Consider the following 14,565-nt stretch of genomic DNA (forward strand, 5'->3'; position numbering starts at 1 on the left):
GCAGAGGTTTTCAAGGTTTAACATTCCAGAATGTTATGATTCAAACAAGACTTTTTGAATACAATAAATATCACTCACTGTCCGTCTGTAGTAATAACACCTTTTTGTGTATTTGAAAAACAAATACTGATCATTTTGAATAAAAAAAAAGATTAATGTACTCAGGCAACCAGTGAATCATCAACCCACACCCAAGACAGTTGCATAGAAATATATAAATATATATATATATATATATGTAAATTAAAACACTTCCTGTTGTACATATTCTGTTTCCTTTTCATCCTGCAAATGAAAATGAATGAAATCATTTGTGAAATTTCACAAGCACCATCCACATAAAATCATCAGAAATAATCACTCAAAACTTTAAATACTTTAAGACCAGTATTCTGCCACTGTTATTTAGACTTCATCTCAAAAGAGATTCATTAAAATGCCACTGAAACTTTTATAAAGAAAATCAGATGGAAGTCCATTTTTCAAAAGTCATCCAGCCTTTTCCCGCATATTCATGAAGGTAAATACAGTTGGACCACTATTTGATACAGAGTTAAAAGCAATATGACACCTGGAAGTTCATCTTACACATTTCCCCTGAAGTGCAAAGTCGCAATAAAGTCATAAAAGGCCTTAAAATATATCAATAAATATTTTCTGTACAACATACTGTTCAGCAGTCCCACTAAGGTTTGTGCTGGATGAGAAGGAGTAGTGTTCAGTTGGGATTGTTTTTGGCCGAGGTCGACTTTCCCCAAATGTTAAGCCTCCGATTTCAAGCTTCTGTCCCCTTCCAACCAATATTCTTCTGTCTGCATCTCAGTGAGTCGAGACACCGTCCTCTGGAAGGCAAACATTTCCTCTTCGCCGCTGAATATGGCCAGACTGCTGGCTTCTTCCTGTTAAAACCACAGTGGCGAACATTAAACATGTTAAGTGAAACCCGGGATTGCTGAGTCCATATGGTAATGTGCACCGCTTTGAATAAAAAGGCATCAAAGGAATGGCTTTACGTTCGTAGAAAAAAAAAAATAGACTATACAACAGAAGAATCTCTGTGATGTAGTCATTACACCAAACATTATTCCCTTTTCACAAGTCTTTAAATTCTAAAATCTTCAGCGGCTCCATCCAGCATGTTTTTTACCACCGTGTGACACCCGATGTAAATGATTCATATGTAACAGTAACTTACATGACGACGTGCGTCTCTTCTGGGTCATATTCATACTCTTCTTCTTTTACTACTTCAGATTGAATCGTTTACGTTCGTGCATTGTCCTTTTATTGCACATTTGCATTTTAACATGCTTTTATGGTTTTTGGGACATTTAGTCTATTTTATATACATTTCAGTTAAAAAAATTAAATCCTTTTTTTGGTGAATTTGACGTCTTTGTTAGACGGTGCAAAGTAAAGAGACAACGGGAAAATGAAGGGGAGAGAGACGCAACAAATGTCCCTGGGGCTCCGACTTGAACTGGGGATTTTTGAGTTAATGGTCTTCATGTCAGCTCCTACACCACAGGAGGAACCCCTCAAAGTTAAATTGTAGCAGAATTTCTTTTATAGATGAAATGAAAAGAATAAACATGTCAGATAAGTTTCGGGATGCTATAAATTGGTGATCTCAATCTCTATAGAAAACAGGAAATGAATTTGCCATGGGAGCGAGATGATTCAACATTGGGGTTTCCATAGATACATTTACGCCTGCTTCTAAAAATAAAGCAGCATGATTATAATACAAATCAGTATTAAAAAAATGGCACCTTGTGCAAGTTTTAATTTTGTATTCCTGCTTGTCTTTATATTTGTTGATTAATAGGACATATCAAAAAAAAGAATATTGCACTTACCCTAAATCTGACCCATGAATCTCATGATTATTTATTACTATGTGTGATCTAAATCCAGTTTCAGTTTAAAAAAAAACAACTTTATAACTATTACTCCACTATCAAAGTAATGAATTTGATTTGGGGCTGAACATTCTTGGCAGAAGTACACTATGCACTGAGTGGTTTATAGCTTTATAACCTGTTTCCATAAGACTGAAAGTACACACCCAACATTAAGAACTGGTTTAGCTGAAGAGAAAAGAGTTGCAGAGCTTGAATACGGAGCTAAAGTACTTGTGTGGAGAAAGATTTAAGACGAAAACGTAGCAATATGGATGTAGCTCTCACCCTCTTCAGCCCCAGATCGTCCATAAGAATGTGGCTCTCGTCATGACCGTGATCCCCGTTGTGTACGAACATATCCTCCAGAGTGTGGTCTGCGAGAATCACCACCCGCACCTGAAATAAGACACGGCTCGTTAAATTCTCATATAAAACGTCCAGAGCTCATTGGCAAATACGCAAGCACGTGAGAGCAGTTGTACCTTGTGGTCGTAGAAGGCATCCACCAGCGTTATGAGGCGCCTGGCTTGGGTTTTTTTGTTCAGCGTGAGCAGAGGAATGTGACGAATGAAGACAGTGTCAAACAGTCTGGACATCTCCAGGTAGTCACTGGCCCCTAAAGGCTGAAACATTTATAATCAAACACTGGGGGGCTGAGGTTTTAAATCAATCTGTGTGTGTGTGTGTGTGTGTGTGTGTGTGTGTGTGTGTGTGTGTGTGTGTGTGTGTGTGTGTGTGTGTATATATATATATATACACACACACACAAAATGTCTGTTTACTAGAAACTTCATGACTCTTTTTGATTTCTTTGAATTAGTCCGGCTTGAGTTCTGTTGGAGCTGGATTTTCACCAAACTCTTAACACAACCATGAACACTCATTCACGTGTTGAAATGTAAATTCTGGTTGAGTTCGCAGTGTTTCAAAAGACACAAATTATGGCGGCTGAACTTCAACTACCGGGAAAAAATGGTGTTTTAATATTTTATGCAATATCGCTACACAGTGCACTGACGGCAACATCATAAAAAAAACTGATTTATGTGATGAACAATAAACAAACAAGCACAAAGAAAAGTGCCAAAGCAACACATTTTGAATATATGTATACACTCAAAGACCAAATAATTCAGAATTAGAAGTCACTACTGATGCACATAAAGAGTTTCATGATTACATAATATGTATCAAACAATTAGTTTTTTTTTGTTTTTTTAAGTGCTGAGAGACTCACTCGATCACACAGCTCCTCAAACGTACAGTCTGCAATGGTCCCACAAGCTTTGTTCAGACGCACTTTTCTGTTGTTCACGTTCAGAATTCTTGGTCGTGTTACTGTGGGGAAATATAATATGGTATCATAAATCATATCATAGACCATGAAAAAAAAAAAAGAAGCCAATTCTGTGGTAATAAAGATTCATACCAGCTGTGGAATTAAGGGAATATAATTTGAAAGTTTGCTTACTGTCATTCTGCTTAAAAGCCAGCTCATCAAACATCTTGTCCAGTGTCGCTTCTACATCAAGCTCACTGGAGCTGAAATGAATTTTAAGAGGGAAACATGAAAACAGTGTAGCTACTGTACACAACGCTGGCATTCAGTGACTGATTTACAAGAAGAACTTCTTACAGGAAGTAGAGTTTTCCAGCGGAGGGTCTGTTCCTTCTGCGATAATCTATCCCAGAATCCAGCCGAAGAGTTTGGCAATATTTCTGAATGTGACAGACAAATGATTAACAACAGGAGATTTCAATATATGTAATTGGAAAAATATTTAGTTCTACATTCTTACCTGCAGCACGGCAATAAAGGGCACAAAGTTGACTCTCTGCAGCCCATTTTTATACAAGTCTGAGGGAAGATGACAAATATAATCTTTATCAACATTTGTTTTAGATGATCTGTTAAACCTCTACAAGTGTGATGGGGTTTGAAAAGGTTAACACATTTCAATATTTAATGATATTTTAGGGCGTCTTCTCTTGACATGCAATGTCATCTGTGGAGTCATATAGTGTGTACGTGTTAGATGTATAAACCATGCATAATTAACTTGAATGATTAACTTGGATCATACTGTGTTGGCCTTTGAAATTCATAATAAGGAATATACATGCAACTGGAAAATGACTGAATTCTTACTGACTAAAAAGACTGATTATTATTTTTATTTTGCATTAAAGCAATGTGATTAAAAAAACAAAAACATTAATGCTAAGTGTTAAATATGTTATGTTATGTTGATATAAATGCATTATGGCTTTTACACTTGCTATCTTACCTTCAGGAGGACGATTAGAAGTGGCCACGACAACGACTCCGTTCAGAAACAGATTCTCAAAAAGCTGCTTGAGAATCATGGCATCGGCAATATCAGTGACCTGAAATATGTACAGTAATAGAAACAATTCACTTTAGCTGCTGCACTGCTGAGGTGCAGTGGCACTGGTGTGTAGAAACATTGGAAGATCATTACCTGAAACTCATCGAAGCACAGAAGACAAGCCTCTTCACTGATCTCCTCAGCAACTGGAGCAATGGGGTCATAGGATTTGGCCATTTTCCCTGCTTTCCTCTTCGGCATGCTCTGCTTTAGCCGATGAATCCCTGAAAAAAAGAGGAAAACGGGTGTAGTCCTGTAGTTTGTGCGTACCAAATTAATAGACACAAATACACAATGATGCTAAAGGATATAAATCTGTGATGTTTTACTCCCCAGCACAAAGCAGGGTTTTTTCAGTATGGAGCTAAAATTCCACCTTCTGAATCATAACTCATTCATTCTATTATCCAAAGCTGGCTAATCTGCCCCCTAGTGGCCTTTAGGTGGAAAGAGATTCCAACAAATGACAGTGTACTCACTTTTATGCACGTCCAACATAAAGCCATGGAAATGGACCCTCTTTTTCTTTTCAGTCTCCACATATGAATAAAACATGTCCATGACCATTGTCTTTCCTGTGCCTGAAATAAGAATGAACAGTAGAGTCGGAATCTATTAATGACATAAAAATCATGAATGTTATCAGGAATAAGATGTAATCTGTTTTCCTTACCAACGTCCCCGTAGATGTAGAAGCCGTTTGGAGGTTTGGGTTTTGTGAAAAACTGAAAGGCATAAAAAAGAAGACAAATTAGGAAAAAGACAAAGGGAAATTCAACAGGTTTGTTGAATGGTTCCATTACCTTTGCACACAAGACCTCTTCTCTTATAATTAAACCCGTGTGTATGACCTGGCTGATACTTGTTACTTACAGAAGCAAATTTTAAAACAACTGTGGTACAGTTGAATCCAAACTTTGCTTTGCTAGCTGTTAAGCATCAGGGTGGAAATATTGTTTGGGTCTGTGTGGCGATAAGTGGCAGAGGAAATATTGCACATGTAAAAGGTATGAATAGATTCCTCTAAATAATCAGCAAATCATGGATGCAGACATCCTTCACTGAAATGAAACTGAAAAGAGATTGCTAATTCAACACATCAACGATCTGAAGCCGACCTCAAACAGTGTCAAACACACGGGGTTGACTAGTGAGTGACTAAGTTTGGAGCCAAAACCTTTGTACATTTGTTCAATTTTCTAAAGTTAACGTGCACTGAGATTTCAGACAGTACGAGTCACCCAGTTCATGTGGTGCCTAAGCATGAAAGCATCAGTAATAGTCGGTGATTCTCCCTCTACCTTGGAGAAGATGGACGTCGGCGTGTTGCTGTACCCTCGGAGTGTCTTGTGCAGCTCTTCCAGCCTCTGCAGCACCGCTTTCTGATGCTCATCCTCCCGCAGTGTCCCGTCTCTGATCAGCCCGCTGTAGTGATCCAGAGGACCGGCGAACCCGCCGACGGTGCTCACACCGCCTCCCTCCTCCTCCTCCGCCGCCGCCGCCGCCGCCGGCTGCTGCTGCTGCTGCTGCTGCTGCTGCTGGACTTTGGCGGAATAACCTTTAAAAGGGACCACGAACAGAAGAACAGGGGACTTTTACCCACAAAGTGTTTCGCAAAGGAGACGCTTAACGACGTGGAACAGTTAGGATGATGTCGCTCATGTGGACGAAGACGAAAGGTTAAAGGAAGTGACAGCTAGTCTGACGGGTGCCGGGGCGGGACAAACACAGTGGACGTCAGACGGTGGGTTCGTGAAACGCGATACATTATCATAATAAAACCAGGTTTGTTGTGTGTGTGTCAGAGAGAGAGAGAGAGAGAGGGGGAGAGTGAACTAGCTAGCTAGGTCGACTTGTAGACAGTTTACACAGCACCGTCAGCGTCTCTCCCCAAAACCCGCCTCACCTCGTCCGCAGAGCTCCGCTACAGGTTTTAGAAGCTTTCTGGAAGAATATTGCTCCGCGTAAAGACACCTGAAGCCCAGCAGAGCTGAGGGTGACATCTTTAGAGACAGCGGTATGAGTACCGCCATCTTGCTTTCAAATTGCGTCAACGGAACTTTATTAGCAAAGACATAGCAAACAGACAAAAAAACAACAACCGCGTCATCCAGCAGAGGGTGACATTTCTCTCAGTGCTGTGTCCCGGATGTTGTTATTTCTCTTTTAGGAAAACAACATTTTCGATTTGGATGATTAAAAACAGTGTTGTGATGGCATTATAATAACCAACGTGGTAAAGATTAACTATTAGAATAAAAATAACAGGGCAGTGCAAAATATGAGTAAAGGAAAAATGTAAATTCTAAATTTAAAACATTTAGGAAATACCTCAAATGAAAACATAGCATTGTCCTATTGTGCTGAAAGTTTGTCCAAATCTAAAAAGGCAAGAACACAAGGCAGTGAGAGTGATTGATTCATTGGGACTAAAGGTTATTTTTAATTTCAATTATTATTTTCCATCTATATCATTAATTGTCGAAGTATATTGAGTTTACTATCATGCATGACAAATAAATAAACAACTCCTCACTATGTGGATGCAAAAGTTTGACATTTTTCAGTCAAAAAATATTTAAATTATCTTTAGATTTTCAAAATATTAGTATAAAATCTAAAATAATGTAGGCAAAAACTCTTCGAAATAATAATAATATTAATAATAATAATACATTTCATTTATAGAGCACTTTTCATTGCTAAAAGCAATCTCAAAGTTAAATACAAATAACACATTGGAACCCCACAACAGAACAAGAGAAGAAAAAAAAAATATATATATAAAATACTTTCCCATGAATTTTTCTCATTATGAATCTGTCCTTGGTCTAATTATATCTCCACAGCGCTGAGCCGGAGTTGCAGACAAAACATGGCAGTCAACAGTCAGGGTGTTCCAGGGCTTACAGGCTTGTTGCCATGACAACAGAGGAGCCCTTCTCTCCCTCTCTCTCTCTCTCTCTCTCTCTCTAACACACACGTCACTGGCTGTCTGTCTCTGTTGTACACACTCTCTCTCTCACACACACACACACATACTGTATTACAGTGCAATCCGCCTTGCTTTGAGATCCGTGCTCTGCTGCTGGGAGAAGAAAAAATATAGGAAATACAGCACGGAGCACAGGGACACTCCACGTCTCCACATCTGTTCTGGATGGTGAGTGCCTGCTGACTGCTTATTGTTTGTTTACATACTAGATCCATTCCCAAATCTGCTTTAAACAAGATCCCTTTTTTTAGTGATGTAAATTGCAGTCCCTTCAATATGGTTAGCTATGCTTCTGCTGCTGCTGCTGCTGCCACATGGAAGATGTGTCATGTTTCTTTTCTTGGAGCTGCTCCTGCTTATTTTTTAAAGATTAGGGTGGAAGCTGTCATCCTAATGGTAATTCATAGCTGGGTAGCCATGGTGAAGTCAATTTCCCCCTCCCTCTGCCGCTGCTGAATGCATTAGTCTAATGAGATGTCTGCAGCCTGTGTGCCGAGCAGCAGCAGCAGCAGCAGCAGCAGTAGTGTGTTAACCAAAAAGGAGGACGAGGATAAAGCCACACAGAAAGACAAAGATGGCTTTCCCCGCATTGTAAGGGATTTAGCCTAATGGGCTAACCTTTGGGCTCCTGGGATTTAAAAATAAAGGGCTTGGCTCTTGGACTTTTACAATAGAAGATAGCAGGTAATAGACACCCCCTCCCTCCCTCCCTCTGTCTCTCTCTCACTCTCTCTCTCTCTCTCTCTCAGGGTTATTGGTGTGTTATCAGTGCAGCATGGAGGTGCTGTTTCCTTCACAGCTCTTGCATGGCTGCCTTTTGTGTTGTTCAATTACCATAGTGCTCTGCTAAATTCTCACTGCATTACTCAGCCGAGACCTCTGCAGTCTCTTTAGTGTTTGGATTTTGTTGTTGTTGAACACCTTCGCCCAGCCCATTTTCTATTTCCCTCTCTCTGCTCCAGATTGATGCTGATGCTGCCGTCTAATATATAGTCCCTGAAGCGGAGGATTGATGTTGAAGTAAAGTGCATGTTTTTATGCCTTTTCAGTTGCCTGAGCTCTACGGTTGTTTCCCTTTGTCTCTCCAGCTCCAAATGAGTGTACCTGCAGCAACGGCACAGAAATCAGACGGCAACAACAGTGAAATGCAATCAGCTGCAGTGGCTCCCTCCTTCATCCCCAGCCAGTCGGGGAAGATACCGGGCAGGAAGAGAGGGAGACCCCCACTCCGAAATGTCGCCAAGATGGATTTTCCTAACCGTTACCCGGAATCGCTCCCTCCTCTTAAAGTGCCAAAGAAGAGGGGGAGAAAGCCGGGCTTCAAGGTCAGAAAGACAGTGGGGGGCTGATAACAGGGGATGAGATGTGGTGTGTGGATGCAGTGTGTTTAAAAATGCATGTGTACACATGACGACACAGACACACAGGCACCCGTGCCCTTCAGATTTTGTGGGACCCCAGTGTAACATACTTAACATCTGTGAGGCTTTTGTTCTGCTGCACTCAAATATCTCAGAGACACTTTTGTGACTAACAGGGGAGTCGTTAATAAACACATATTTCTATTATATTGTATATATACTGTATATATTTTCTTTTCCTAAATACACACAAACCTCATCATCTGTTGCATTAAAAACTACAGCTTTATACAAATCAAGATTATTTCACTGTTCCACTCCCTACATCATTTAGTGTGCGTAAATAAATGATACGCCTGAGGTGAACACAGGAATAAAAAATTTTTTTTTCCTCTTTCTGCAGCTCAAACCCAGGATGGTGATGACACCCTTGGCTATTTCTCCACCCAGCAGCACCCCTGAGCCCGACATGAGCTCCATTCCTCAGGACGCTGCCACCATCCCCCACTCTGCCACGCCCCAGGTGCTCACAGGTGGGACCCCCCAGAAAATATATCTTTATACCCTTTGGGCCTTTATGGCTTCACTATTTAGTCTTGTTTTTTTTATCATATAATTAATTACAAAAAAAGTCTCATCGTCTCTCCCTATCTCCACCTGTATTTTTCTTGGACTAGTCTGTATCTACATCAACAAGCAGGCCAACACGGGCCCCAACCTGGACAGGAAGAAGATCCAGCAGCTCCCTGATCACTTTGGACCCGACCGGCCCTCGGTGGTGCTGCAGCAGGCCGTCCAAGGCTGCATCGACAGCGCCTTCCTGCAGAAAACGGTGTTCACTCTCCTCACACAAGGCTACGGGGGAGAAAAAATATCAGGTGTTGTACAAAGACCCCCCTCAGGTGTTGTTTTCTGTTTGTTCAATACCCTTCAATACATTTCTTACCATTTTACCTGAGGCGGAACTGAGAAAGGAAAACTGCCATTAGTAGAACTTTAATGATCTGATGTGTGAGCAACTGTGTCCACGCGGTGCCGTCGTTTCAAGTGGTGTCCCTGTTTCGCTCTTCCAGCCACGTTTGATGGGAAGCAACACCTTCTGAGCCTCCCTGTGGTCAACAGTATTGACTATGTGCTTCGTTTTCTGAAGAAACTCTGTCGCAGCTTGCACTGTGAAAACCTCTTCAGCGATCAGCCCATCACCCAGCACAGTGGTGGCTCCTACCAGTCGGATGGTACTTGTACATTTTTGGTAGAAGTCCCTATGCTGATATAAACAAATACTTTCCTCTAATTTCGACTCCAATCTTGTCCCTCAGCTGAAACATCTATGGCCGACGACTACCATTTAGACCAGTCAGACGGCAAACGCTACTCGGTGGACCCTGGCGACTCTGCTTTCGGCTCCATCAGCTCATCCTACTCGCCAAAGTCCTCCTACGGGTTTCGCTCATCACAGCAGTTCTCCAACGGCTCGGCCTCCATGAGCATGTGCAGGCAGTCGTCAACCAGCCCAAACACGTTCCCGGAGAGCAACAGGACAGGCGAGAAGTCACGGAAAAACACCAAACCAAAGATTGTGTCCATGTTTTATTTCCCTGAGGTGCGAATGTAAAGCTCCTTTCTCTGCTTTGTTCCTACAGGAGGTTATAATGCGTCTCCAGAGTCCCAGGAGTCCAAAGCTCCACCCAATAAGGACCCAGCCACCTGGTCTGTGGAAGATGTTGTCTGGTTCATCAGGGACGCAGACCCACAGGCTCTCGGCCCCCATGCGGACGTCTTTAGAAAACACGTAAGTCCACCGTGCACTGGCCAGACTGAAGATCCAGTGGAAATCACCTTGGCTGGTCAACACTTTCTCACTGATTTGACACCAACTTCTTCTTCTTCTTCCCTCAGGAGATTGATGGAAACGCTTTGCTGCTCCTGAAGAGCGACATGATCATGAAGTACCTCGGACTGAAGCTGGGGCCCGCCTTGAAGCTTTGCTACCACATCGACAAACTAAAGCAGACGAAGTTCTGAAAACCTTGCGCGATGTATCTCCTCCCTTCTTGAATCCAAGTGTACATTTGAGTAGCGTCGTGTCTAAGGACCCCAACTCTTAGGTCCCCGGGCATGAGGTGAGTCACTTTCTTTAGTGTCCCGACAAGTAGGTGTCACTTCGTTTTCTGCCTCAAACATATAAAAACAAAAAGGCTACTACTATTACTTTACTCCTTTTTGCTCAGAATGAGGAAGGAGCAATAGTGTAACTCCTCAATTAAAGAAATATGCAACAAGTGAAGAAAGCCACACTGGACAGAGTTGGCAGGTGCTTGGAACTAAATTTTGCATTTTAACAATAGGCTTCAACTTAATGCTGATATTAACGGTCAGAATGATAGTGCAAGTGAAATCTTCTCCAACATCACCTGCAGTTTATGTGATGTCAATAAGGCCGTATTTTTTAACGATTCTGCTACTTCTTTCACAGTCAACGCATAATAAGATTGGATGAATTGTCTGTGGTTTTTCTTTTCTTAAACACTTCATAAACCTGCAATAAAATAATTTTTGGGACATTTTGGGGGCAGCGGAGACAAGTTACGACCACAACACTGTCACGTCATCACGTTTAAGTCTTATGGGGAACTTGTTAAGAGTTGAAATAGGTTATGGAGAAACATCATCATTCAGTTGGAATGTGTCTGACCACCTTGACGAATGTAAGTCCAATATTCACTCTTGTGAATATTGGCTCTCTTTTCAGTCTTTTTGGAAATATATTGTTCTTAAGCTTCTGGCAGCTAATCTCAACTGTCTGTCTGCTGTATGGTGCTGAGCAGTTAGGTGAGCAGTTGTTTTTTTTATAGCATATTTACTGCAAACAGATGCCAACTGGAGCCAAAAAAACCCTGACACAACTCAAGCGGTGATAGTGAAACAAAACAGTAAACAATGAATTGAAATTGACTGTAAAGCTGTAAGGGAGCTGCGGATTCAGGTGATGACTCTCTGCAGGTTCATCGCTTTGAGAAACAGCTTTCACGTTGTTACCTTATCTTTTTATACTTTGTTATTGTAAAAAAATAAATATAGAAGCCACTTAAAAACCACTAAAAAAAACCTCTGTGAATGTTTTCAAATCTGCTGAAATAAAGCGTGATGAAAGGGGGGATGAAAAAAGAAGTGACACCCGTCGCTTCTGGGGACCTTAAAGGAAGTGGGAACCCGATACCCTCTTCTCAATAACTTCCTTACCTGGGATCCACAGAGCTGAGTGCTGCAGTGGGATCCTCCTGGTGCAGGATTTTTTAAATTAAATTAAATTAAATTATGATTATTATTTTTTTGGAAAGATTTCTGTTTAAATAACTTATGCTACATTTGACAAGTTAAAACATAAATATTATGGAAGGCATTTACCATAAACCTGGTAACATTTGTCTCACACACCTTCATGAGCAGCATACATATATACATATACATGTTTTCATCATCTGATGAGAAATGTATAACAAACAAACAATTTATACCTTGAGACTACTTTCACTACAAATCTCACTATAGGATCTTGTTTACTCCAGTTTATCAAGCTGAACACATATCTATAACTGTTTTGACAATGGTGCATTAAAATACTACACGGCTTTTTGATTGAGAGATTTAGAAAATCATTTTGATACTATTTTTTCACATTACTGCGCAACAACTAAAGACGTATGTTCCCATTGGGTTTGTTGTTCTTTCTATCATGATTTTAATATTTACAAAAAAAGTATGACCTAAAAACAAAACATCGAAAGACAGTAGCTCTCTTGTTCGTACATACAGAAAGGAAAATGAGCGCATTGTGAACACGGTATACGTTTCAATATGCAAGATTGTACCATGCCAATTATCTGCATATAGGCTCTTCATGTATACTCATTAGAATTTGTTTTAATTTCGTCTGTTTCTATGTTTTTATCCAGCATCAGTGTTCATACAGAAAGTGTCAAAAACACACGAAACACATAAATGTTACACTAAGAAAACCTAAATGGCCATGTACATGGGTATATGATATAGTATTGCTTTTTGTATACCACTTTTGGTGTACGGTATGCATCCTTTTTAATCAATTAGCCTTTGTCAGTGAATGCTGCTGTAAAGAAATTACATGTAAGCCATGCCTAGTGAGAACAAGCCGAGGTGTTTTATTTTGAAAATCACTATGGATAAGAGTTTTAGAGAAGGCTGAGGGGATCAGTGCTCTATGCTGGTGCTAAAAGGTTATCTATGTATTTAAAGTGTTTGCTTTAGTGTCTGTGAGATGTAAAGGAAATCATATGTGTATACTGTACTGTATGTGAGTATTAAATTAAGAAATCAAGTAACCAGAGCTGTGTGTGTGATACAGACTTTTTTTTGGTGGTTTTTTAAACTACCGTGTTGGAGAACTGGGTGTCTTTGGCTTGCTGAACTGAGACCGACACACTGAACTGATCCAGATTTGGATCTGGGTCCTGACAACTGAGAATTATTTTGGCTGGGAGCCTCAACTGTGCTTCAACACATGATTTAACAAAGGTGACCTATATCCGTGGCTCCCCGACTGATGGTGTCCAGGGACCTGCAGGGATCCTTGTGGGGCATCCAGAGGCTCGCCGGAAAAATGAAGAGCAGATTTCATTTTTTATTCTTTACAGCAGATTAAAGAAAGAAACTCTTCCTAATCTAAAGCTATTGGAGAACATGATTAGATGTTCAGATGTCTCTCTGTTTAATATGAAGATAAAGACTGGAAGCAGCCAGTGTGGCACCGCAAAATAAAATCCACCCAGCTGAACTTCTGGAGTTCAACGACTCACACAATTTAACTTGTTTGCGCAAGAATCGATATTCTCATCTAACACGGCAAGAATGCAACTAAGCACTTTCCCCAAAATGACACACTATTCCTTTTACATTAAGGACATCATCATGTCAGTTGTTCCCACATTTTCCAACAAATCTATTATCTTTATTATCATTATACTAAACCATTTGCCAGAAAATCAAGGCTGTACTTTAAACTGAGGCCTGAGGGGGAGAAAAAAATATTTTGGGTCCCTGTTGCAAGTTCCCATGAAGAACAATGCACAGAGGACACTAAAGATGGAAGATTCATTATGAGACCAGCTCTTGCTCCTGTGCTGGATTCAGGTTTTTCTCTATGTATAATTCTTGATGAACTGATGAATTAGACATGTGGAGATTCTCAGTCCTCCAGGTCATAGTTATGCACAAAGGCGTTGAATCAGGAGCAACTGGACATCTGATTCAGAACTGAAGAAGCCTCTTGGATCAGAGGAGAAACGTCTTCAAGAAACTATACAGAGTATCTTTAAATCAGACTTCTATTATGGGCCAGAAATAAATAGATATATGTACGTTATCCATCCCAAGCTGGGGAATTCCAACTTCAAAAAACAGATGAAGGATCCAGCATCATCCACCAGACTTTTATTTCCTGGTGGTGTGGAGAAGGTCTTGGAAAGTATACTCAATGAGCTTGGAGAGTCATTCATGACCTTGGGGACACATGGGCTGGGAGCTCTGGGAATAGCTCAATAATTAGTAGACTTTGCCTTTAGGATACGTCACAATGCTTCAGACCTCCATTAAAATAAAACCGACAAGATAATTGCACAGTAAACTGAATAAAATGAGAAACAATGTGGTCAAAATCTCTGGAGGGGTGTGGCCGAGGTCTGCACCCCCTGACCACGGGGCTTTCAGGGGGCCCCTGGTTTGGCTTTCAAGTCTTCTTATAGTCACGAAATCATTATTCATCCTACGGCCGCGTGCAATGACCATGTGATTGCAATATCTATTGATCCTAAATTCATCAAAAGCCACAACCCCCCCCCCCCCCCCCCCCCCCAGTTTTTTCATATTCCCTGATGATG

The 14,565-nt window shown here is 40.8% G+C and overlaps 2 protein-coding genes across 4 annotated transcripts; one reads left to right on the forward strand and one right to left on the reverse strand.

Moving 5' to 3' along the window:
* Positions 1-86: 86 nt before the first annotated feature.
* On the reverse strand, positions 87-6,360 carry afg1la (AFG1 like ATPase a). The gene is made up of 13 exons (XM_035610833.2): positions 6,201-6,360; positions 5,596-5,852; positions 4,968-5,019; positions 4,774-4,875; positions 4,388-4,518; positions 4,193-4,292; positions 3,704-3,762; positions 3,541-3,623; positions 3,376-3,446; positions 3,142-3,242; positions 2,387-2,527; positions 2,190-2,300; positions 87-899 (listed from the first exon to the last, which is right to left on the reverse strand). The coding sequence occupies exons 1-13, from the start codon at positions 6,325-6,327 to the stop codon at positions 762-764; spliced, it is 1,473 nt and encodes a 490-aa protein (XP_035466726.2). The 5' UTR covers positions 6,328-6,360; the 3' UTR covers positions 87-761.
* On the forward strand, positions 5,852-13,016 carry LOC118286402 (sex comb on midleg-like protein 4). 3 transcript variants are annotated; one of them, XM_047337785.1, is made up of 9 exons: positions 5,852-6,038; positions 7,144-7,457; positions 8,378-8,614; positions 9,054-9,183; positions 9,328-9,528; positions 9,724-9,885; positions 9,970-10,194; positions 10,294-10,442; positions 10,550-13,016. In XM_047337785.1, the coding sequence occupies exons 2-9, from the start codon at positions 7,455-7,457 to the stop codon at positions 10,673-10,675; spliced, it is 1,233 nt and encodes a 410-aa protein (XP_047193741.1). In that variant the 5' UTR covers positions 5,852-6,038; positions 7,144-7,454; the 3' UTR covers positions 10,676-13,016. The 3 variants fall into 3 exon arrangements, with proteins under 3 accessions (XP_047193741.1, XP_035466732.1, XP_047193742.1); XM_035610839.2 differs by lacking the exon at positions 5,852-6,038 and having other exon boundaries at positions 6,913-7,457; XM_047337786.1 differs by lacking the exons at positions 5,852-6,038; positions 7,144-7,457 and adding an exon at positions 7,554-7,973.
* Positions 13,017-14,565: the final 1,549 nt, after the last annotated feature.

This window comes from Scophthalmus maximus, chromosome 15, assembly GCF_022379125.1.
Source record: "Scophthalmus maximus strain ysfricsl-2021 chromosome 15, ASM2237912v1, whole genome shotgun sequence".
Taxonomy (NCBI): domain Eukaryota; kingdom Metazoa; phylum Chordata; class Actinopteri; order Pleuronectiformes; family Scophthalmidae; genus Scophthalmus; species Scophthalmus maximus.